Source organism: Ptychodera flava, chromosome 6 (genome assembly GCF_041260155.1).
Source record: "Ptychodera flava strain L36383 chromosome 6, AS_Pfla_20210202, whole genome shotgun sequence".
NCBI classification, from domain to species: domain Eukaryota; kingdom Metazoa; phylum Hemichordata; class Enteropneusta; family Ptychoderidae; genus Ptychodera; species Ptychodera flava.
In genome coordinates this window covers 35612624-35637435 of record NC_091933.1, presented here as the reverse complement: position 1 = coordinate 35637435, position 24812 = coordinate 35612624, and the positions used below count along the sequence as shown (strand labels likewise).

Genomic DNA, 24812 nt, shown 5'->3' with positions numbered 1-24812 from the left:
ATCATTCACAGAAGAATGTCCCTGGATCATTTTAAGTGGTAAATGTCCTAAGATCATTTGTATTGGTAAATGTCCCTGGATCATTCACAGAAGAATGTCCCTGGATCATTTTAAGTGGTAAATGTCCTAAGATCATTTGTATTGGTAAATGTCCCTGGATCATTCACAGAAGAATGTCCTTGGATCATTTGTAGTGGTAAATGTCCTAGGATCATTTGTAGTGGTAAATGTCCCTGGATCACTTGTAGTGCTAAATATCCCTGGATCATTTGTAGTGGTAAATGTCCCTGGATCATTTGTAGTGGTAAATGTCCCTGGATCATTTGTAGTGCTAAATGTCCCTGGTTCTCGCCAAATCTCGTGAATGTTCCCGGGACATATGATCCGGGGACGTTCTTCGGTGGACAAAATAGTCACGTGCACGTCCGCCTGCCAAGGGTTGTATGCACATGCGCGTACATTACATGCAGCTTATTCAAAATGGCCGTCGCTGGGTTGATGTGCTCAGCCGATTTCAGGACGATTTCTCGCCAGTAGCATAGGGTATGATTTGTGCCTATAGGCAAACACTAATATCACGTACGGTGATTCTTTTAATGATTAATCAAGTCGTATATAGACATTCTACATATTAAATACGATTATTATCCCAGCAATGTGCCAAGCGCCTGTGCCCAAGCCTCTCCAGTCGACTTTTTCCGGCTTTCCGAAGTTTGCCCGACGCCGTATCTCATAAGGAAATAACTATTTCACACCTCCGTAAGCTCCCCACGGGGGTAACGTCTAGGGTTTCCGCTTACGTATCAGTGCAGTGTCCCCCTTCACACAGTTGCGAGTGGAGTGATACGTACCGGCCGCCGCGTACTATGCATATATGCATAGTACGCGGCGGCCGGTACGTATCACTCCACTCGCAACTGTGCTACAACACGGAAGGTTGGGACCGCGATGCAAATCAACTGCATGAACCATGTGAACAGCAACACTGGACGTTGGGACTGCACTAGTTTACAACATGGAACGTCGGGACCGCAATGCAAATCGACAGTAACATAAAACGTAAATGGGACTGTGATTAAAATGCACTACAACCATAGGGCCTCGCACAAAAATCCGTCCCCAGGGATAGGGATGGGGTAGAGGTGTCTAAGCACAAGGATCTTATTGCTATGTTTTTCTTTATTTTAATACGTTTGACTATGATATATATTGCCAATAAAGATTTATACTACCAACCTTTCTTTGCAGCTTTGGTGCCTTTGTCTTATTTTAGCTCTGGTTTTGTAACGATTTCTTTTCAACTCGTTCGCCGCGAAGTTTTGTCACTGTGTTGCGTCTATTATCTGACCAGTTTGATTGCCTAATTCGCCAAGCAAGCAAGGTAGTAATTTAGTTTATTATCTGATGAGTTTGAGTGCCTAATTTGCCAAAGTAAGCAAGGGTAAATTACTAATCTGTGGACGCTGTCACCAGATTATCACCAAGCCAACAACAAGCGCACCAGCAAGGTATCTTCAGTTATACCACAGGCGACCCATTAAGTATTACTGAGTTTTTCACACTGTTTTCTCTATCATTTTCTCTTCTTTCTTCATGCTCTGAATGATCGGAATAAATAAAATAAATGGCTATAAAAAGCTTATAATAGATGCAGCATGCTGATAAAACGTTTACGCAAGATTGTCAAGGGCAGTGCAAGACCAAAACACCAAAGTTTGGCAGAATAAACCTTTATTAGCAATACAACAAAACACCTAACCACCCCTGGGGACGGACACATAGGCTACCCCCTATGCTACAACACGGAAGGTTGGGACCGCGATGCAAATCAGCTGCATGAACAGCAACACTGAACGTTGGGACTACCATTACATGTAAAATGAACAACAACACGGAACGTAGAGATCGCGATACAAATCATCAAGGTAGATTTACACCTCCATGATACAAGTCGACAGCAACACGGAATGCGTGGTTGGGACGGCAATTAAAATGAAGAACAACGGGAATACTGGACCACGCGGCTCGCGATGAAAATCGACCTCAACATGGAATAAGACCGCGATTAAAATACACAACACGGAACATCTAGACCGCAATGCAAATCAACAGCAACACCGAACGTTGTGGCCGCGATTAAAATGCGTATGTCTGCTACGTATAGCAAAAGTTTCAATTCTCGCGAGCGAGCGTTCCTATCACTAGACAAAATGACGTCAAATTTATCGCGAGGGCTCGATTGCGTGTGTCTATGTTTCAATTCTCGCGAGAGTTATTTATGCATGCTGAACATTAGACTAAATGACGTCAAATCTCTCGCGAGACTTGGCTCGATTGTAAATGCACACGACGGAAAGAACGCAATAATATGGAAGTAGATACTGTTTTTTGTGAATCGCCGAGAGAGAAGCACAGATCAACAAAAGACAAAAAAACACGTTTTTTCTTTATTTTGCCATATTTTTTAGACAAAATCTGTTTCGCCACTGTGGCGAATTAGAATCGATTTTTTTTCGCCACTTCGGATTTCAATTCGCATTTGCGAACATGGCGAATGGTCAGCGTGAACACAGGTGGGTTGCACTGATCGCACAAGAGACTTAAAGTGACTTTGTTTTGTCAGCGGTTACCGGGCAGAGATAAGGCGGTGTGGGACTGCTACACCGTTGTGACGTCACAGTTGGCCAACCATGACCCCCGCTGAGGACGTGACCTGAGTGACCTGAGTGTCGCAAAATGACCCGATAAAAACCACGCATAGAAATATCAAAAAAAAATTAGCACTCGTGCGTACTTTTAGGTTGCAATTCTGTTTCGAGTGTAATAATATTGCCCCCCTGGAAGATATTCAGTCACAAGAACGGGATGATTTCACCAGACTATACTTATAGGTTTTGCTGGTAAATAACCCGTTACATTCTCCCAAATGGTCTGGTTCGGCGTCAACCCTTTGGCTTTCTTTGTGAGTAAAAGTGTGTTTAAATAGTCTGCTTGGGTCAGGGAACCAGACTAAGAGTGTGTGCTCAACCAAATTCGTCAGAGGTTGCAGCGGCCCTGACATGATACAACCCGGAAATTTACGCGTCCCTGTGGTGTCAGTGAGGTATCTACTATCTGTCCTATCGTTGATGCTGGAATCTTCTGTTCAAGGTTAGAACACCAGAGACAGCAGGAGTAGTGGCGAGCCTACACGAACTTGTGATTATGAATAACTTTCAAGTTGGAAACTGTATTGGACGAATGCACATTTGTACGTCAGTATGAGTCGCCGTCACGGTAGGCTTAATTGCGTTTGTGGTTCACAGAGACAAACAGGAATTACATACTAGGTAAAGTAAGCTTCAAACCTGTATCGACTCTACTTTTTACTGAATTTCAAAGAAGATATATGATACTTCAGCATCACACTTGTATGGCACCGATGTTACAAATACATTATAGTGATTACAAAGACGCCACAGCGGTACAGGCAGCACCGTAGCTGATAGCGCTTTTAATGTAGTAGGGACTACACTAAAAGCGATATCAACTACGGTGCTGCCTGTGGAATTCGCCATGCCACATTTCTCTTTGTCTATGGCTACACCCAGTGGAGTCAAACGTTCAACCGTTCACCCCAGATGGTTATTGCCGCGGAGAGCCATTAACTCTTTGGGTGCTGCAATTTTTCCCGCCAAAATTTTACTGCAACATTTGGCCAGTTTTTATGTATTTTTCTGTAATAATTTTGATAAATTTGGACCAAACTGACATCACATTTCATTGCCTTAATTTTTTTTAATTAGGCCTATCATAATTTTGGCAAAGAAACTGGAAAAATTTGACAGGAATATATTTTTAAAGGCGACAAAAATTGACTTTGGCGCTCAAAGGCTTAAAGGTTTAGTGAAGAATAAGACTGAATTTTATAGCATTTTTATTTGGACGAATAAAATGGTCAAAAATACTTGCATTGGAATTTTTTCAAAACTGCGCTCCCAGTTCCGAGTAAAGGCCCTAGCAACGCCCTTGGCAACAAAGATACAAATATTCGGTAATCTTCGGCAAATGTCGTGCATTACGTCCATTGGAGAACATTGACCGCCGGCGCTATTCACGAGGATGCTTTTGTGTGCATTCGTTCATGCCTAAACGCAGACTATACAGGCCTAGGTAAGAAATATTAGCAAAGCGTACGGTCCATATCGTCAGGATGGAATTCTAGATAGCTAAGCTACGAATTCCCACCTATGAGATGTAAAACACAGATAGTTGATGACAAAAGCTAGGTTGTCAAGACGCAATTTTGACGATTTTTCCCGTCATACATGGCGTTTCAACATGGCGGCCTAGGATAACGTCGATGCGAAGGCAGCAGTCGTGGTAAGTTTTTACAGTTATTTTTATGTTTTGAAGTGAGAAATCGTGAAAAAATGTATCGCCTTCCGGGTCAAATATCATGGAAAATGCCCTCGTGAAGTATTTTTGTCGAACGTTTGGTATTTTTAGAGAAGATAGATGTTAATTGCGGACTGCTGTGGGTCTACCAGCAGATCTGTGCGATTTTGCAAATACCAATAGGAAATAGAGCAAACTTTGCATGAGTACCATTTAATAAGCTAGACCCTGCACATGCGGTAATCTCAAAGATCAGATGGTAGAAGTCGCATGTTGTATACGACCAAGTCAACGAGTTGAGATCTTAAATTGCACTGCACTGCACCATACCGTGTACCATACTTGTACTGATACGCACGTGGTTTTCTATGGATATCGCACAGATCTGCTTAGCAGACCCACAGCAGTCCGCAATTAACATCTATCTTATCTAAAAATACCAAACGTTCGACAAAAATACTTCACGAGGGCATTTTCCATGATATTTGACCCGGAAGGCGATACATTTTTTCACGATTTCTCACTTCAAAACTAAAAATAACTGTAAAAACTTACCACGACTGCTGCCTTCGCATCGACGTTATCCTAGGCCGCCATGTTGAAACGCCATGTATGACGGGAAAAATCGTCAAAATTGCGTCTTGACAACCTAGCTTTTGTCATCAACTATCTGTGTTTTACATCTCATAGGTGAAACTTCGTAGCTTAGCTATCTAGAATTCCATCCTGACGATATGGACCGTACGCTTTGCTAATATTTCTTACCTAGGCCTGTATAGCCCATTTTTACAACTTGAAGGATGTTTATTTTAGGAAGAAGTTATTCGCACCGCAGAGAAGGAATCTAGATTTCTTATTCGTCCCGCAGTGGTGCAAATAAAAGGTTTTTTTTATTCGGCCCGCCGCGGTTTGGATAAGGACTGAACGTTTACTTCGGCTCGCAGAAAAAAGAATAGATAATCCCGCAGCGAAAATCGTCATACCCCGACAAGGATCAGGGACATGTTAAGGGACGGACCATTAGATCTTGGGAGGGGGTGGTCAAAAAACAGAAAAAAAAATTCAGAGCAGAAAGTTAGGAAAAATCTTCAAACTAGTTTGCAAAATAAAAATAAATAAATAAGAAGACAAATGTGTAAAAATCTGCTAAAGGCAGAATTTTTTTTAGATTTTACCGAAAGGAAGCAACTTTCTGTATTTTTAGTACATCCCCAGGCACATTTTTAATTTTAATTTATACATTTAAAGTGACTGTATCCCTTATACTGGAAGTTGTGATTATCTTATATTTTCAGGACTTTTGCATTCTGATCACTTGAAAATTATAATTATAGAGCCTGTTTTCTACTTGTTTCCTACGTACAAACCAAGCAGGTACACTAGGTAAAACATTGAAACTATGGTATGGTTGTCAAGACAGAAAGTTATATTTGCCTTTTAAGATCAAGGTAAACAGATGCAGGCCACATCAGGTTCATTTTTTTCACAGCATTTTATTGCAATGATGAATGCAAGAATGGGTGAACAAGTAGAAACACGTCAATGATGATAAAACAACATATCAAATTATCATGCCTATCATTTTGCTTTTAAAAAGGCATTTTCAATTCTTTTTTCTCAAAAAACAGCCTCAAAAAACAATAGCAACACATTTTTTTAACATTCAACAATACACTACGTAGAATGCCATCTATCCAACAAATCCCAACACAAATACACACAAAAGGGTTGAACTTTGAAAGTTTGTCGATAGCAAATACTGAATAAATCTGCATGAATAATCGTTTGTGTGTAGCAAATGCTGAATGACAAATATCTGAAGAATTTTTCCACCACAAAAAAGAGCATGATTTAAACAAATCTTAAGGTTCTTATGTAGCAAATTTCAAAGAAATTGGACAAGCCCTTTCAGAGAATACAGATTTTTGACCATGAATGGCATAAATTGCCCTAAAAAGACAAATATTGAAATTTCACCACATCTATACACATCCAATCAATTTGGACATGCTGGTATAGAGAAATAGATGTTTTGATCAAAAGAGGGCAACAATTGCTTTAAAAAGACAAATATGCAAATTGCACTATACTTTGCAAACAGCTTCTCAACTTGTCAAAATCAAAATAACCAAATAATCAAATAACACCATTTTAATCTCTATTTTTCAAAAGCTCCAACGGCTGGAGGGGGGACACCTCGTGCCGCTTGCGCGGTCGCTTATGGTGCTTCGCACCACATCTTTGCCCTCTTTATCATCAGATAGCGACGAACTAAAAAAAATTATAAATCTGAAAATTTACTCTGAAAAAAAAAATTTGCACAGCTAATCTCAGTTGGAAAAAAATTTTTTAGAAATTTACAATAGTAAAAAAAAATTTCACGATGTCATTGTGACCAACCCCCTCCCAAGATCAAATGGTCCATCCCTAAACAGACAAAACGAACTTGTGTCGTCAAGTTCCAGGGAGAACGACATCGGAATTTATAGGCCTACTTGCCCGGAAATCTTTGAAACGGAAAGACAGGAAAGAAGTTCGAAATCGTGTCGCCCGAGTCGGAGTATCGGAACTTTACTCTAAGTTGACTTCACTCACTGCCTGTGGCATAAAACGACTCTAGACTTTTAATTGATTTATGTCTTCACGATCATTGTGCAATCCAACTGAGTATGATAATGACGTTATACATGTAATGTGTTTCAAGTATTGGTGTATCAAAGCTTGGTAGTCGCCATTAAACCATCATCATTATCCATCATACACAGTTTTGCATTGGCTTTCATCTTATCTAAGTGATAGAACACAAAGAGTACTGATATCCGACAGTTTGTCTGAAAAGTGTAGTATCAGATTTGGTGTTCCACAGGGATCTTGCCTTGGACCGGTTCTGTTTGCAGCTTATTCAAGTACATTGTTCCACGTCATTAACAAACATTTATTATACAGTCATGGTTATGCAGACGATACACAGCTCCTGAAAGTGTTTGCACCGAGAGCTGATGATGAGACCACAGCACTTGAATGTGTACAAAACTGTGTTTGTGATATTCAAAATTGGATGTTGGAACATAGGTTGAAACTTAATGACAACAAAACAGAAGTTGTGATTTTTGGTACCAAACAACAGCTCGCCAAAATAACTTGTGACTATGTTCAAATTGGTAATGACAGAATCAAAGTTGTTAACAAGGTTCGTAATTTAGGAGGATATCTTGATTCGACCTTGTCGATGGAGCACCATGTCAACCAGATTTGTAAAAAAGCCAGTCACAGCTTATATAACCTCCGACGTATTCGTCATTATTTGAATCAAGACACTACTGAAATTCTTGTTCACGCTCTCATTAGCTCCCACCTCGACTACGCCAATTCAATCTTATATGGCATGCCAAATCAGCATTTTAATAATTACAGCGTGTCCAAAATGATGCAGCAAGAGTGGTAATGCATCTGAGAAAGTATGATGGTGTGACTGACTCACTGATCCAACTACACTGGCTTCCAGTAAAGGCCAGGGTTAATTTCAAAATTATCTTGCAGGTCTTTAAGGCTCTAAATGGTATGTCACCACAGTATATTTGTGACTTGGTAGAAAAAGTCAGCGTTAATAGGTATAATCTGCGGATAAATTCCAGTATGAATCTTGTAGTACCAAGATCTTTCAACAAGTATAATGATCGTGCATTTGCAGTTTGTGGTCCAAGGTTATGGAACTCACTCCCACTTGAATTAAAGTGCATAACAGAAATTCAACCTTTTAAATCAAAATTAAAAACTTTTCTTTTTAAACAATTTTATCAACTGCACTGATTAATTTTTAATATTATTGGACATTTTATGAGATTTTTGTTTAAATCTTGTTTTGTATTTTTATTGAATGCAATACTTTTTATTGTTTTACTTGATGTAAAGCGCTTTTGAATGTTTTATTGTAGAAAAAGCGCTATAGAAATATATTAAACATTAAACATTAAGGGTAGCGGTAAAGGCTATTTTTGCATCAATTCTTTTCTCAGAGTTAATTAAAGTTTCGAGTGTTAGAATCAAGATATTTAGTTCAAATTTTCAGGATAACTCCCTTAGTTAATACTTTCTCCAAAGAATATAAAAATGTGTATTTGTAGCCATGATTTTGAAATATGACACCAATCAATATTAAAATTTAATTTATCATATGTTTTACATTAATAATAATTGGATAGTATTAATATTACCAAATTAGTTATAAATATGTTGACATTATTAATTGTAAGATTTGTACGGCAGGATTTGTAGATAAAATTTGTTTTTATGATTTTACATGGGTTTACATATCAAAAAATTATTAAAAAATTCTTTCAAATTTCAAAATGTGATTTTTCAAAAAGTACTTCAAATACAGGAAAATTGTGCCGTACAAATCTTATCTGTAACCTTGTGAATAGGCTGTAAAAATTCCATGTCCATATCTCATTTCAAAGGTTGGATTAAATTGGTATAAAATTATGTACGAAAACTGTGATTCTGTCAAAAATGTTGAAAACAAGCCATATTTGCACCCCTCTTTTGAAGTCACAGAGCAGTCTTTTTGGTTAATCTCACTTTTGACACCTCTTTGACACTCAAAGAATCTAAAATTGCATTTACAATAGCAGTCATGCATTCTGAATGCAAGCACTGCCTTGTCAAACTTTCCTGAAAAACAGTAAAAAATGACTTTCCCTTTTCAACCATTTTTTTAAAAGCTAGGGGACCTCTACCATAGTTAATACATGAAGGACTCCCCAACTTCCTCTTATTTGATCAGTTTTTCAGAAGTTTCAACGGGCTATAACTCTGCAATGCCTATGACCCCAAATGTCTAGTTTTTTTAATTCCACAGAGAATGTTGACTACTTTTATGTTTTAATAGTTTTATTGAAGTTTATAACTGACGCTCTAGCCTTTACCGCCACCTTAAACATCATACATCCTATCATTAAACGGCCCAAGTTCCCTCTTTTTCCCGATCCATAGTGCGTATTGGAGGCTTCCAACTGCAATGTTTGAAAGTTAGTGACGTGCGTTTGTACCAATTCTTTATGTCATGTATCCTACATAATAGATTCAAATACAATATGTAGCAGAATCATCTCCAGGCAGGCTCAATGGTCCAGCTTATGAGTGTTTCGGTGGCATAGGCAGAACTCATTTTTCTATCATTTAATTTTGTCAGCGTAGCTGCCTCGGCAAAGCATCACAGTGCTTACGCTGTGCAGTCCATGGCACGATACTTTTTTTCAATTGATTTTGTTCTCACGATGTTCAGGCCATCTAAATGAAAGTTGTGGCTCAGGCGATATGTACTTATAATGCATCCAATTCGCACAAGGGATGGAGAAACGGGGTGGAGATAGGAGTTGGGAGGGGGCTTAGCCAAAGCCGGACACTTTCGCCATACTCCTAGGGCTAGGCGTGAGCGAATGGTCTGGAGAAGGGTGATGTAGGGGATAGAGAGACATCCAGACAGATAGACAGACAGAAATAACGGGAAGGGGAACATTGGTCACATAGTAGGAGGCGAACGCTGCAGCAAGGAAAAAAGACTCAGTAGTCGGGATGGAGACCAATGCTATCTCATTTACACGGTGGGCCACTCGGCCCATGGCTTTGCTGGACCAGCTCACAGAGCATATCATAAATTATTGTCTGAATACATGAATTTATGTGCCCGAGAGCAGGTGACAATTTGCCCTTCGGCGTCTGGCAAATTGTCTCGTGCTGCGAGGGCACATAAATCCATTTCTCAGGCAATAATATTGTTATTACATGGCTCTGCACAGCCAACGCTATATGACATATAATTACATGCAGGGAATTCTCAACTAAGTTTACCATTATCGATCAGCACCAAACAGATTTGACGCAAGTCAAAATGGCAGTGCGCGCATGGATATTGTTGGGTTTAATAAGGTATTTCAGCCATATTTGTGAACACAAAAATGCAACAGCGACTGAAATGTCTTGCAAACCAATATGTAGTGGTCCCATTTCAATCTCACATCAAAATACATTTTGTTACAGTTTGAGACTGCAAGATTTTTTACATGATTGGTCTTTTCTGCTTTTCTGTCTTCTCTGGCCTCTCTCTCTCTCTCTCTCTCCTCTCTCTCTCTCTCTCTCTCTCTCTCTCTCTCTCTCTCGCCCTCATGCGGTCACGTTGAACACGGCCTTGAGAGAGCTCCGATTTTGGATTTGTTTTCCTGGCACTGTGAGTACTTCTCGTTCAATCTCGATTCATCGAGACTGTTTTGTGCCCTTTTTTGGTGTGTGTCACGTTTTTGATCGTGTATTGACTTGCTTTGCGGCGATTCTTTTAGATTCTGTCTTGCAGTAGGTCTGGTTGGTTAGCCATATCAATATGGCTGCCGCCACGCCAACTCATGATTCGGAAAGCGATGTGATTGGAAACTTTCTAAGCTTTCCATAAAGAATAGCCTTAAGTTTGATAACTTGGACGGAGTTACCTTGGATGATTTTGTTGAAAGTGTAGCGAAAATTGTGAATCCCGATGACATTTTGGCTGCCTCACGAATGAATAAAGCTGTTGTGGTTTTCTTGAAAATGATTTCGCAGGTCACACAGGTATGCACTTCAGGTGTACATGTCAATGACCTGTTTGTAAAACCCACACCGATGATCCAACCAGCTACTAGAGTTATTATTTCAAACATACCACCGTTCATTCCAAATGCCTTTCTTTGCGAGCAATTGCGTCGATATGGCAAAGTTCTCAACAACACTTTTCGCCACATCTCCTTAGGCTGTCGGAACCCCGATCTCAAACATGTGAAATCTTTTAGGAGACAAGTCTATATCGTTCTAAAACCAACGTTCAAAGACTGCAATGGGGTATTGCAACTTCTTTATGAAGGAAAATTTTATCCCGTTTACATATCAACAGAACCACTCAAATGTTTTCAATGTGGAAGTCCTGGACATATACGAAAGAACTGTCCTGGCAAAAATGATATATCGAACAGTAAAAATTCGAGTAATTCTGAACAGAACTCTACCGAATCCCTTAAAGAACGTATTATTGTTGATCGTAACGATACTTATTCGCCAAATTTGCTGACGGAATCAGAAGCGCAAGATCCATCTTCTCAAAGAAGAGAAGAAATAATCGATAAAGCAACAACAGAGGCCAATTTGAATCGTCAGCATACCACAGGTGAACAGGAAAACACCACAACACCTGTTCTTACAAGTAATATTAACAACACAGCTAATAATGAAAACATTGTTATTGAAACAGCCGAGGAAACAATTGATGCAATTGCAACCCTCGACACAGACGTCCCCATGACGTCACAAAACAACACCCAATCAGATCAACCAATAGAGCCAATAAAAAGAACGATCGATAGTGTTGATGAAGACAGTGACGAAGACGAAAAGTCACATAGCCAGAGCAAGTTTCAGGCGATTTCTGATACCGAAGATGAACCTTTAGACTCGCCATTCAAGTACAGACAAATTGCTACGAAATTCTCAGACACAACCAACATTGCTTGTAATGAAGCAGCCAGTATAAATGAAACAGCTTCCACTGGCGAAGAAATTAATGACAGTATCGAATGCAACGTACGCTAACATCATTCCAAACTGTGGCCGCTTTTCAATATTAACTACAACTAACAGTGATGACTCAGATAGCGACTCAGATGAAAGCAGTCATAATATTACTCTAGAATCTGAAATACAAACAGACGAACTGTCACAATGCAACACCCTGCCATCACAAAAGAAACTTGCTCTTTTTCTAGATAACATAAAAACAAAAAAAATCACGTTGAGAGATGCCGCGAATTTTGTCCCGATTTTAATAATCTGCTCAAAGCTCTGTCACTTGCTATAAAAGCACCAACCACTGATAAACCTCTGAAGCAGAGAATATGTAAATTAATGAAGAAATTAAAGAGTGACTTGAAAAAGAGAGGAAACGAATCACCACTGTAATGAAGCGTTCTTCTTTCTTTTTTCATATAGCCAACATGATGCACACAATTCTCCCCCTACTTATCGTGACTTGCCTCTCAATTCTTTCTAGCAACACCCGTGGTTGCCGAGATGCACTGAAGCGGTATACTATACTTGAAACGCTTAAAACACAGCTCAAATGTGATTGCTTCTTTCTTCAAGAAACGCATACCACCATACGTATTGATGTATTGTCAATGGATGATTGAAAATCGGTTGGTTTTAAATGATGCTAAGACAGAAGTGATCCACTTCTATTCAAAGTTTAAGAAATCACTTGATCTGTCATCTCTTCGAGTAGGGACCACTGATGTTACTACGTCTAAATCTGTTCGTGATCTTGGTGTTTATTTAAATTGCTGTGCAGATATGAGTACTCAAATTTTGAAATTATGTCAGTGTGCATCGTTCGCTCTACATAGAATTGGTCGGATTAGAAATGTTTTAGATCGTTCAAACACTGAAAGACTCGTGCATGCTTTTGTAACATCACGTCTCGATTACTGCAACAGCTTGCTGTTCGGTATCGAAGACAAATACCTCTGTAAACTTCAGTTACTTCAAAATTCTGCTGCTCGTCTAGTTACACGCACAAAAATGCATGAACACATCACACCAGTGAGACGTGAGCTTCACTGGTTGCCTATCCATGCTAGAATTAATTTCAAAATTCTTCTTTTTGTGTATAAATTTTGCATGATCAAGCACCTGCTTATCTTTCTGATCTTATCACAGTTCACGTTCCTAAACGGTTTACACGCTCAGCGTTCACACCAATTTTGGAGCCGGTGAACTGGGAACAGAAACATTTTGGTTACCGTTCTTTTCTAATGCTGCTCCCACTTTATGGAATGCCTTACCAAAAGAAATTAGATTGTCACCATCTGTTGCCTCTTTTAAAACATCTCTGAAAACATATCTCTTCAGAAAGTACTATAATGATTAAGTCATAGTTTTGATGTTCGTATCATGTTGCATTGTAGAGGTTGTATTTTTAACGGAGTATTTTAATGTACGTGTTGTATTTTAACCAGAGCATTTTTATGGTACTTTTATTATTATTGTATTTTCATCTTGTATTTTATTGTAAAGCGGTTTGATATTTTATTGATGGAAATCGCTTTAGAAAAATAAATTATTGTACTTGGGCCTCAGCCCAAGTACATTTGTTTTCATTCCGTGGGAAAAAACTGTAAGGTATAACCATTTCTGGCTGAGACCAGGGAGGGCAAAATGTATTGGCTTCATCTTTCTTGGCATAATAAATGGCGTAATGATGTTAACTGAATGGAAGTGCTGCTCTCAGCCAGTCTTGAATAAGTGAGATGTGAATATAAATGCTTCTCTATCTGAGTTCTGGCCACAAAATCTTCTGAATATAATCAAAATGTGCATCGAAATGCAACAATTAATGCACCCTCCGTTTCCTAGGCGATGGCACGACCCTTGCTACACCCACTGGACGAGCCAAAGTGGGAGGGGTAATTTCGGTTTGTCGAACAGGAGGGCTCGAGACCAGAATTTAACATTTAAACTTGAAACATGTTTAATCACTGACAAGATGTGGATTAGTGTTAATCAAAGAGAAAGTTTGAAAAGGAAAGGTTTTATATCCCGGACACAATGAAAAACATTAAGACTGGAAACTGTACCCCCGGTTGAGAATAGTAATGCCCACAGCGATGGAGAACACTTATCCTTGAGCTGAGAAAACCAGACCATCATTTTGAAATAGAGCTGCAGATTCGAGAAGCTCGTTAAAAATAGCTAGGTACACCCCGTAAGGGGTGGTTTCGCGTCTTGAGGGCAAATTTCGCCTCCTTCATTTAGAAATCGTACGTTTGTTTTTCCAGGGGAACACATCATTTGACACAAAATTGCATGAAAAGGGGTCGCCAGTAAGCACGTGGTCAAATCTGGCATAAGAAACAATATGAAATGTTGGGTAAAGCCAGTCCAAAATAAACTGATTTGAACTTTTGTGTTTTGTAATTTATACCACTGCAGTAACATGACTTTTTTTTGACAACATCACACAATGTAATACGTTTTGAAACTGAATACTCCGACGTATTCTGTGTCCCTTTGCTAAAAAATACGGTATGCCGATTACCATGTAAGGAGATGATGACGTCAAGACAGATTTGTAGTGCGTTTGGTCTTGGATGGTGCACGAAGTTTTGTCGAGGTAGCTTGTGTATTTATTTCCTAAATGGGAGATATTAGGGTCGATCTAAAAGAAGGCCGAAAAATGTTATGATACTCTAAGCGAGCTGAACTCCAATGCGAATGGTTGGATAATTTGGAGGATGTCTAGACTGATCTCGTCTCATTAAGATTATTTGGCGGTCAGTATTGAATTTCAACTGCGTCACAAGTTTGCGTCGAACGGTCAACGAACGATATTTTAGAAATCTGGAGACATGGCACATCGCAGTTTTATTTTAGTATTTTATATTTTACAAAAGATGTAAGAAGCAATGATTTTGTTGAAAATTCTGAAAAAAATATAGGAAGATTTGATCGCGAACACATTTTCACTTGGGGGTCAACTAGCCCTGCGTACGATGCTGTGTGTTCCGCTGCAGCTAACCGCCCCGCTCACCACAGCCCTGCAAAGACCCGTACGTTGGGTCGGTGACTTCAAATCCATTTTGGGACTTGACGTAAAAAGCCAAATTACTGCCGAAATTCAGCGTTCTTGGGCCAAGTCGTATCCCAGCCTACCTCAGCTACTCGATCGCTTCCAAAAATGACAGTCTTTTATTCACTTCTCGTAAATAACCGTCGATGTCGGCAACTCTCTCGCTGGCCCTGCGTACGATGCTGTGTGTTAGCTGTAGCACATAGCATCGTACGCAGGGCTAGGGGTCAACATGGGGTCGCAGCCATGTTGCCTCAAAACTTATTTCTGTCTGCACTCAAAACTCAAAAATGTCGCATATGAACCTGAAAAATCAATGTAATTTTGCCAAACTTCGGCGAAATTTCAGCCTATAGACAAAATTTCATCTAGGTAAGGTAAATTTACTGAAATTTGATCGACAAATAATCCTGAGCTTGAACGTGACAGCTCGCCTTCTCCGGGAAGTCATGCATCCGGCCAGCTGCCCATATGGCCGGGTGCATGAGATTGTTTTCAAGCGACGGCCGCAGACCGTACGGGGCTCTGGATATGAACCTACCGCCGGTGTAGCTGTAATAACTGTTGCGTTGTTTTTAATCACCACGGACGAAGTCCGAGGGGACGTATAGGTTTGGTCATGTCCGTGCGTCCGTTCACGCCTAGTACCCAACCCCATACAGATGCACGTCGATTTGTTTCACAATGCTTTAAAATTTGGCCGTGTTAGAGGACTTTTTAGTTTACACCTCCATAGACTCCCATGTATAAGGCAGTTCTCCATAGATTCGCATGTACGATGCCAAGAAAAATAAAAATTTAGTTTCTCATCGTATTCATATTGCCTAAAGGATGCAGTGACACAGTTTTTTTGTCCCCACGGATAAAGTCCAGGGGCTTATAGATTGGCTCATATCCGTCCGTGAGTCCATCAGTGAGTCCATCGGTTCACGCAGATATCTCAGACATTTTGACAAAATATCATGTGACCTTGGTGACCTTTGACCTCAAATATACATTATTGTCCATAACTCAGTAACCACAAGTGCTAAACCTTTCATATTTGGTATGATGGGACACCTTATGACGCCACATATTGTACCCCATTAATTATGTGCATATCTAATTATGAGCGAGCCAATAGAGCAAGAGGTCTGATTTCTGGTATATAGGGATAAGTTAACAATATAATTTGTTTGACAAAACTTCACGTGACCTCAATGACCTTTGACCTCAAATATACATATTTGTCCACAACTCAGTAACCACAAGTGCTACACCCTTCATATTTGGTATGAAAGGACACCTTATGATACCATATATTGTACCTCATTAATTATGTGCATATCTTATTTTGAGCGAGCCAATAGAGCTGGATGTCCGATTTTTGGTATATAGGGATAACTATAGGGTAGAAATCTAAATATGCCCATCTAAATATTAGACATCTACCATCGAGAACAAAAGAAATTTGCTGTAATTTGAATATTTAAGGAGTTTAAGCAATTCCCGCTATAAATAAAGAACCCCTGCCTCAAACTCCACAAAAGTTGCTAGACATATTTTGCCGTTGTCATGCCATTGCTTCGTTTAATAACCAGTTAATCAAATGCCTCATTGACAGGAGGAAATTCAAGACCATATTTGAATAGTAGTATATATTGTCCTCAAAATTACTCTATCACGGCCCAAGTACTCATTGCCTTCAGCAATACTGCCTTGTTATTATTATTATTATTATTATTATTACGTGATGAACCTCTTTGGAAAGTTGTATGGCGGGGCCAGATTGAATTCTCGCATCTTGATACTCATTCAAGCGGTGTTGCAATTCTTTTTCACCCGAACTCATGGACTGAAATCCTTCAGAAGGAAGACATCATTCCAGGACGTCTTCTCCACGTTCACGCTAAACTTAATAACACCAACTATCATTTCATTAATGTCTACGCGCCAAATGACGGTCAAGCACGTATTGATACATTTCAAACATTACAACACCTTATTGCTCGCTTAGACTCCTCACCCGATCCCATAATCCTTGGTGGCGACTTTAACTGTACTTTAGACGCAAATACTGACAGACGCAGTCATATCGAACCACACGCGCTTTCTTCTAGCGTACTCGGTAAAACTATAAAAAAGTTCTAACTGATCGACGCTTGGCGTCAACTTCATCCCAATGATTTGAACTATACATGGCATGGCAATAATAACGCACATGCACGACTTGATAGATTCTACATTAGTAAACACATCACAAACAGACTTCAATCAGCAATGATTGTGCCTGTTTCGTATTCTGACCATAATATTATTCAAATATGTATTAGCCAGAAAGAAATAAACATAGAAGTGCTCACTGGGCACTAAACACTTCATTGCTCGATGACGAAAATTACAGAATGATTATTATTGAGTACTGGTATGAGTGGACCACTAAAAAGAACGATTTTCCTTCCATTCAAGAGTGGTGGGATGCAGGTAAACTTCAGATAAAATTGCTCTCCCAACAGTACAGTATAGGGCGTCGACGAGCTCAAGCAAGAGCTAAGGAAAAATTGATGAAAGATCTCTCGAATCTAGAAAACCAAGTGTCAGCAGATCATATCAGTCATGCAGAATACGAAAATAAGAAAACTGAGCTAAATGAGCTTCTCAAAACTTAAATCAAGAGGAGCCTGGGTCCGGTCGAGGTTTCAATATATTAACGAAAGCGACAAATCAACACGTTACTTTTTTGACCTTGAGCGTCGCAAGAGTGCGCGAAAAATGATAACACATCTCAAATTGAATAACAGTGATGAAGAAATCATTGAAGATCCAGCTGCAATACGCAAGATAGCCAGAGATTTCTATAAAACACTTTACACTCCAGAACAAATCAGCAAGGATCAGACGGATAAACTATTAAGTGACTTGCCACAACTTAAAAATGACACTAAAGAAGCTCTCGAAACATCGATCACATTTGATGAACTTTCCAGAGCTGTTAGAAAACTTGGAAATAACAAAGCCCCAGGTATAGACGGCATTCCGGCCGAATTTTATAAATGCTTCTGGAGTGTTATTGGAAAAGATTACCACGAAGTCGTTCTCCATTCAGTACAGACCGGTCAACTCCCTCTTTCTTGTCGTAGAGCAACAATCACTTTGTTACCGAAAAATGGCGATAATGGTCTACTAAAAAACTGGAGGCCAGTCTCAATCTTGTGTGCAGATTATAAAATCCTGACAAAAGCACTCTCTTTGAGATTGAAGTATGCCCTAAATGAAATTATCCACTTCAATCAAACCTACTGCATTCCAGGAAGAACCATTTTTGATAATATACACCTCATCCGTGACACTCTGTCGTATGCAAATGAGAAACAGTTACCCCTCGCTGTGCTTTCAATTGACCAGTTACCCCTCGCTGTGCTTTCAATTGACCAAGAAAAGGCCTTTGATCGTGTTCATCACGACTATCTGTTCAGTACTCTGACAGCCTTTGGATTTGGTAATAACTTTCTTAACTACATCAAACTTATCTATAATAACGCCGAAAGCATTTTAAAAGTCAATCATGATCTGACCACACCTTTTGTCTTTGGCCGTGGCATCCGTCAAGGATGCGCTTTGTCCGGGCAATTGTACACAATATGCATTGAACCTTTTCTACAAAAATTACGGTCTGGCGCTGCTTTGAATGGTTTTCCACTGCCTTGCTCGGATTCTAGAAAACACTATCTTTCTGCATATGCTGATGATCTCAATATCTTTGTCACACGTAATACTGACTTTGAAGGTATTCGATACTGGCTTAATATTTATCAGGGTGCATCCAATGCAAAGATTAATTTTCTGAAGTCAAAAGGCCTGTGGGTAGGCAAGTGGCAGAATAGGAAAGACTCTCCTCTGGAACTTGCTTACAACAACAAAGTTTTGAAAATTCTGGGAGTTCACCTTGGCAATGACGTTACCTTTATGGAAAAAAACTGGGAAAGTTTGTTAGATTCAGTTGCAAGTACTCTTAAAAAATGGAAACCATATGCTACTGTAATTTCATATCGTGGTAGAACCCTCATTATCAACCAGTTAGCTACTTCCAAACTCTGGCACAAACTACAGTGTCTATCACCACCACGTACACTTATTCAAAGTATTCAAGTGCTTCTTGTCAATTTCTTCTGGCAAGTGAAACACTGGCTCCCTCACGATATTTTGTATTTACCAGTGAACGAGGGTGGTCAAGCTCTTGTGCACATTCAGAGTAAGATTGACAACTTTAGAATGATGCATATACGTAAAATACTTTATGAAAATTCTGATCACCCTATTCATAACTACGCAAAGTATAATATCGGCAAATTTGGTTATAATAAATATGGCGTCCACGTTCTAGCTCTAAAAGTCCCACTCTTTCCACACACTAATAATAACAACAGAACTCAGCCATTTTATGAAGATTTGATAAGTACTTGGAAGTCACTTGATGTTAAACGTTCATTACCCCAACCTTCTGTGTCTGATATTATGTGTGAACCTATTTTCCATAACCCCTTAATACTTCACCCAGTTCAACAGTCTCCGCTGTTTCTAAGACATTTTATCGAAGGCGGAGTTATAACGATAGGAGATCTTATTAACCGCACTGAAAAGCGTAAAAAGAGTACACTAGAAATTCAGACAAATGTTTCAGTTTACTCCACAAGAATTCTTGACCGTGCGATTCAACTAGTATGGGATGCAATACCTAACAATTGGCAATCACGTCTTGATCAATTCTTTCAGGGTAACTGTACAGGCAGAGACCCACCCAATTCACTTCAATTTAATATTACATTACCTCACAGTGGTATTCAGAATATTGAACCGATTAACTTCAGTAAACTTTGTAAAAAAGAGCTTTACTATTTGCTTATTAAAAAGATTCATGTCAATCATGATCCAGCAAGATTACCCACTCCATGGCACGACTTGTTGTCGGTTTCCGATGATGTTAAACCAAACTTTCAGACCATTTATTGGGAACCTGTCAGTAGACGAGACAGTGACCTTCAATGGAGAGCAATCCATGGCCGCTTAGCAACCGGACGCTTCCTATTTCTCAGCAATAAAAGGGATGACAACAAATGTCTACATTGCGATGAAATTGAAACACTCTTTCACATGATTATTGAATGCAGAGAACTACAGGAGCTACATCGTTATCTCGCACAGTTGATACAACAAATCATCGAGAAAGACTGTTCCACTCCTTTGGTATATCCTTGGTATACCAAAAGGACCCAAGATATTGCGACACGCTAACCAACTATGCTACTATCTCATGATTACTGCGAAGGTAGCAACAGTCTATTGCCGGTTAAATGAGAATCCAGACCCACTGAAAATGTTCAAACAACGTGTAAGATGCAGAATAAGTGTGGACTATAACTACTACAAAATGAATGGAAACTTACAAACTTTTAAAGATATCTGGGCCATCAATGATATCATATATGTGAGATTGATAACAACAATGAATTGATCTTTAATATGTAAAGTGTTAAGTCAGCGGAGACGAGTTGTTGTATGATTACATTTCTACTTTTATGACTCTGGAGACTACTGAGTTTCTTTACTTTTCACTTCATTTGACTTCATTTTGATATTCCGTGTATATAGACCTTGTGCAATGTAATATTATAGTGATATGTAATTTTAATAAGCAATGTTGAATATTAAAGACATTGTGAAAAACTCAAAATAACTCTCTCTCTCTCTCTCTCTCTCTCTCTCTCTCTCTCTCTCTCTCTCTCTCTCTCTCTCTCTCTCTCTCTCTCTCTCGCTCGCTCTCTCGTGATTTGTTCAATTTCAGGCTTTGTGGATTTAGAGATGAGACCATACTTCTATCGTTATGTGAAGAAGAAGATCATTTACCCTGGCATTATCACAAGTTTATTTGTGCTTTGGTTCCGTTTCTACCAATTGCACACCATCGATCAGCAGCAAACCGGACCGTCCGTACTCGTCCCACCAATGAAATCTTCCCGCGATCAGAATCGTAGAATATGCATAGACGACAAAGGTGAACTCGTCCAGGATTCCCGCTTTAAGGATCTCGATTTTGGTACTGGCCGTGCATCAAGACGACGCTTTTCAAGCAGAACATTATCTGATGTCCGTTGTGAAGACAATATCACCCGACCTCACAAACTTTTTGCTCCTCTACACAATGTTTATAATTTCACAGCCATTGAACAGGTGCCGAGGAAAATCGTACTGCAATATGACAATTTTAAATTATCTCCACCTCACTTACCGACTATTGAAGATCGTTTGACTTTCTGCGCAGGACGAGGCGGCCACGATTTGGTTGGCCGCAGCAGCCAACATCTCCTTGTTGGGAAAGTGAATATCGTACGTAACGGTACATTTGAATTGCCCTACGACTGTGGATATATGAATGATATGGAGTTCTTATGTAAGCAACATAAGTCTGACGTACATGTGCATGCGTTAAGTCCGCTGATCGTGCCACAGGCGTACGCTTACCAACACTTTATAGATGGTACAATGCCGAAACTGATACAGTCGTTGGACGTGCTGAAAATACCAGAGGTCAAAATACTCCTGGAAAAGCCGAGAAACCAAATCATTTATGAAATGCTATCAAAATTGAACATTTCAACAGACAGAGTACTATGGTACGAACCTAGAAAAATTTATTCGGCTGATTACCTGGTCATGGCTTGTCACGCGCCTCCTTTACATCCCGTTCTGTGGAGGAAAATGCGAACTGTATTCGGCGTGCGCTCAGCTGCCAATCCCGTTGGGGCAGGTCGTGTGGTGCTATTTACGAGAAGAAAGGGGGCAAAAAATATAGGAAGAAGGATGATTAATTTAGATGATGTCATTAAGGCTTTGACTTCTCGTTACGCAGAACGGTTTGTCGTACTTGATATTGGTTTCCAGAAAATCGGCGAAGCTGTGAGGTTCTTCAGAAACGTTAGTACTATAGTGGCGGTGCATGGTGGCGCTCTCTACAACATGGTGTTCGCAACTCCGAAAACAAATGTAGTTGAAATTCTACCGTACGGAGAACCTCGCCATCACAGCGCTGTCAATATATTCTGGGCTCAATCTGAACTGCTCGGTCTTCCGTACTGGCGATTGTACGAGAAGACCGTTTCCCCATCCAGAGATCTCGTGGTTAATATATCGAAGCTAACGCTGGCCTTAGACGCAATCGACAATACGTGAACTCTGAAACCACGTAACGAACATTTCTAAACCTTATTCTGTTTACACAGTTTAGGTATACCTTTCAGGCGTTCATAATTGACATTATTTTTGAATAGTTTGTTAAGAAATATGAGGGCGTCTGTAAATGACTTGAAACTGTCCTCTTTGTTCAAATAGGCAACGTGGACGACATCAAACAAAATGCACACAGCACCTTTTTGAACGCTGCATCCATAAAAAGAACTGTACACAATAAATTTGGTTTGGTAAATTCTTTATCGCATATTTTCACTTTACTTATTTTAACAATTTTAAAAATTGAGGAAAAGTCGTACAAAGGGGAGACCTATTGGATTGCTTTGGGTGGAGGATTTTTGAATAACAAAGTCGTCGGTGTGAGGAGAAAAGACTGATCCAGTGATGGCTTCAGAAAAAAGTCCCAGTAGATGTGCACAGCTTCTGCGTAGGGAAAAACAATTTGATTCAGGCTTTGACGATGTGTCATTTCAACATTCTCCCGTAAAAATTTGACTTTTCGCCGCTCAAATAGAGAATGGCGCCATCTTTGCAGTGTAGAGGACGTTCCCACATTGCATTCATTGTCTCTGAACTGGTGGAAACTTTTGCCTTTGAGCGATATTAGGGATAGACCATTTGATATTCGGGGGAGGTAGTACGGCGCGCCAAATGTTTCAAAAATATTTATCGTCATAGAGTAAAAATAAACTGTCATTTTTTCTTTCTAAATAAAGTCTTGAACGTGTATTAATAATAAAGAAAAAATTTCTTTCGTCCATATCATTTTATTTTATTAATGTACTTTTTCACAAAAATAACATTCATTTGAAAATATGTGTCAATAAATATTTGAATGTGTCTGTACAGATAAAGATGACGTGCAACCGTCGTTCTCGATTGAAATAAAAATTCGATGGAATTACGGAAGAAAATAAACGAGAAAAGTATTATTGCAAAATAGGGGAGAATGTTATGTAATATTTAATTGTAAAATACCCTTTAAACCGTAATGAGAAGATAAACTGTTTGCAAAAATTTGAAAATACCACAATCCCATACTTATTGACGTACATACACGTGTATTTGATATAAAGGTGCAATGAATGCTGATTATTAAGGAAAAAAGTAAAAAAAAAAATCAAGCAACCACAAAAAAATATTGAAATGCTTAAAAACAAAACCAAAAATAGTACTTTCACTACTACAAAAAAACAAAGCGAACCACCATCAGGTCTGACTAAAAAAAGAAAGAAAATCACAACTGAAAAGTCGACCGAGATCGCGCTGGCGTTGAGGCTGAAAAGAAACCAAAACGAGGTCAGCTTGAAAAAAACCAAAACGAGGTTACAAAAAAAAAAAAAAAAAAAAAAAACGAAAACGAGGTTACCAAAAAAAAAAAAAAAAAAAAAAAACCAGTAGAAAAAAAGAGGCCCGTTCGAGAAAAGAATTTAGAGTGGGACACCCCGCAGAAAAAGCCAAACCTATAAATTGAATAATTCTCAATCTGATTGTTAGAGTTTAGTGCCAGAGGCTTTTGGATCATCACACTCGGATGTTGGACAAGATATTTTGGGTATTTCAGCGATGACTCTCAGCTTCTAGTCTTCAATATCATCCCATGGACGTCCAAGTTACCGATACGTCCCATTCTATATTAAACAGTTACAAGTGGACAAAACATTCGTGGTGGTTCGTCGGCTGCCAGCGGCCCCCTCGCTCATGGCGTGCCTCAATGTACCCCCTTGAGATGGTAAGCTAGCGGCCGGCGGTCCCGTCGCTAGTACAGTACACGCCGCGCCGGCGACCAACGATCCCCTCGCTGTACAGTGTAGGGCCGCCTCTCCCAAACCATAGACAGTCTGTGCCAAAGCCATGGAGTCCTACCCCAATAAAACGATGGCTAGCCGCTAGGCCACGGTTACATGTGTGATTCGATACAAGCGGCCGCCGTGTGGGTATGCATAGTTGCATAGTAAGGGAGCGTTCAGTTATTATTGCCGGGGGTGGGCCGGCAAAATCCAGGGGGGTGTGTCACCTCAAATTTGAAAACTGCAAAAGGGGGGAGGGTGTCATGTATTTTTCAAACAGCTCAGAGGGGGGGGTCACTTAATTTTCATAAGTATCCGTCCCGTCTAAAAGCAGTTTCAGTGTTCAGAAATTTTCTGGGAGATAAAAATGATTCGTTGCATGATTTCATTCTCTGAAGTTATTCACCTGTAAATCTGAACAAAAGTATAATTATCTGTCACATGAACATCTTGACTTGACAACTCTGAGGCTTGTCTTATTGTAAATCAAGCTCACTGCACTGAGGGCCATGAACAATTCCTATTACTTACATATTAGAGATATAGCAAGTTTTGTCAGGGAAATTATTTAACAGTTACCTGTACTGAGACTACTAGTACCATGAAAAGAGAAATTATACTTTTAGGTGAAATTACAATATCATAATTGTTGTCCACATCTGAACTTTTAAATACCCTATTTGAATCAAGTACATTTGTATCAATTATCAAACACCTGTAAAACCACAAATTAATTTAGTTTAGCATTGTAAAAAAATTATTCTTAGTTTTCTCAT

At 39.4% G+C, this 24812-nt stretch overlaps 1 protein-coding gene across 1 annotated transcript; it reads left to right on the top strand.

Annotated features, from left to right (window-relative positions):
- Window positions 1–3038: 3038 nt before the first annotated feature.
- On the top strand, window positions 3039–23098 carry LOC139135614 (uncharacterized). Its single transcript, XM_070703097.1, has 2 exons — window positions 3039–3329; window positions 20844–23098. The coding sequence occupies exon 2, from the start codon at window positions 20861–20863 to the stop codon at window positions 22226–22228; it is 1368 nt and encodes a 455-aa protein (XP_070559198.1). The 5' UTR covers window positions 3039–3329; window positions 20844–20860; the 3' UTR covers window positions 22229–23098.
- The last annotated feature ends 1714 nt before the right edge of the window (window positions 23099–24812 follow it).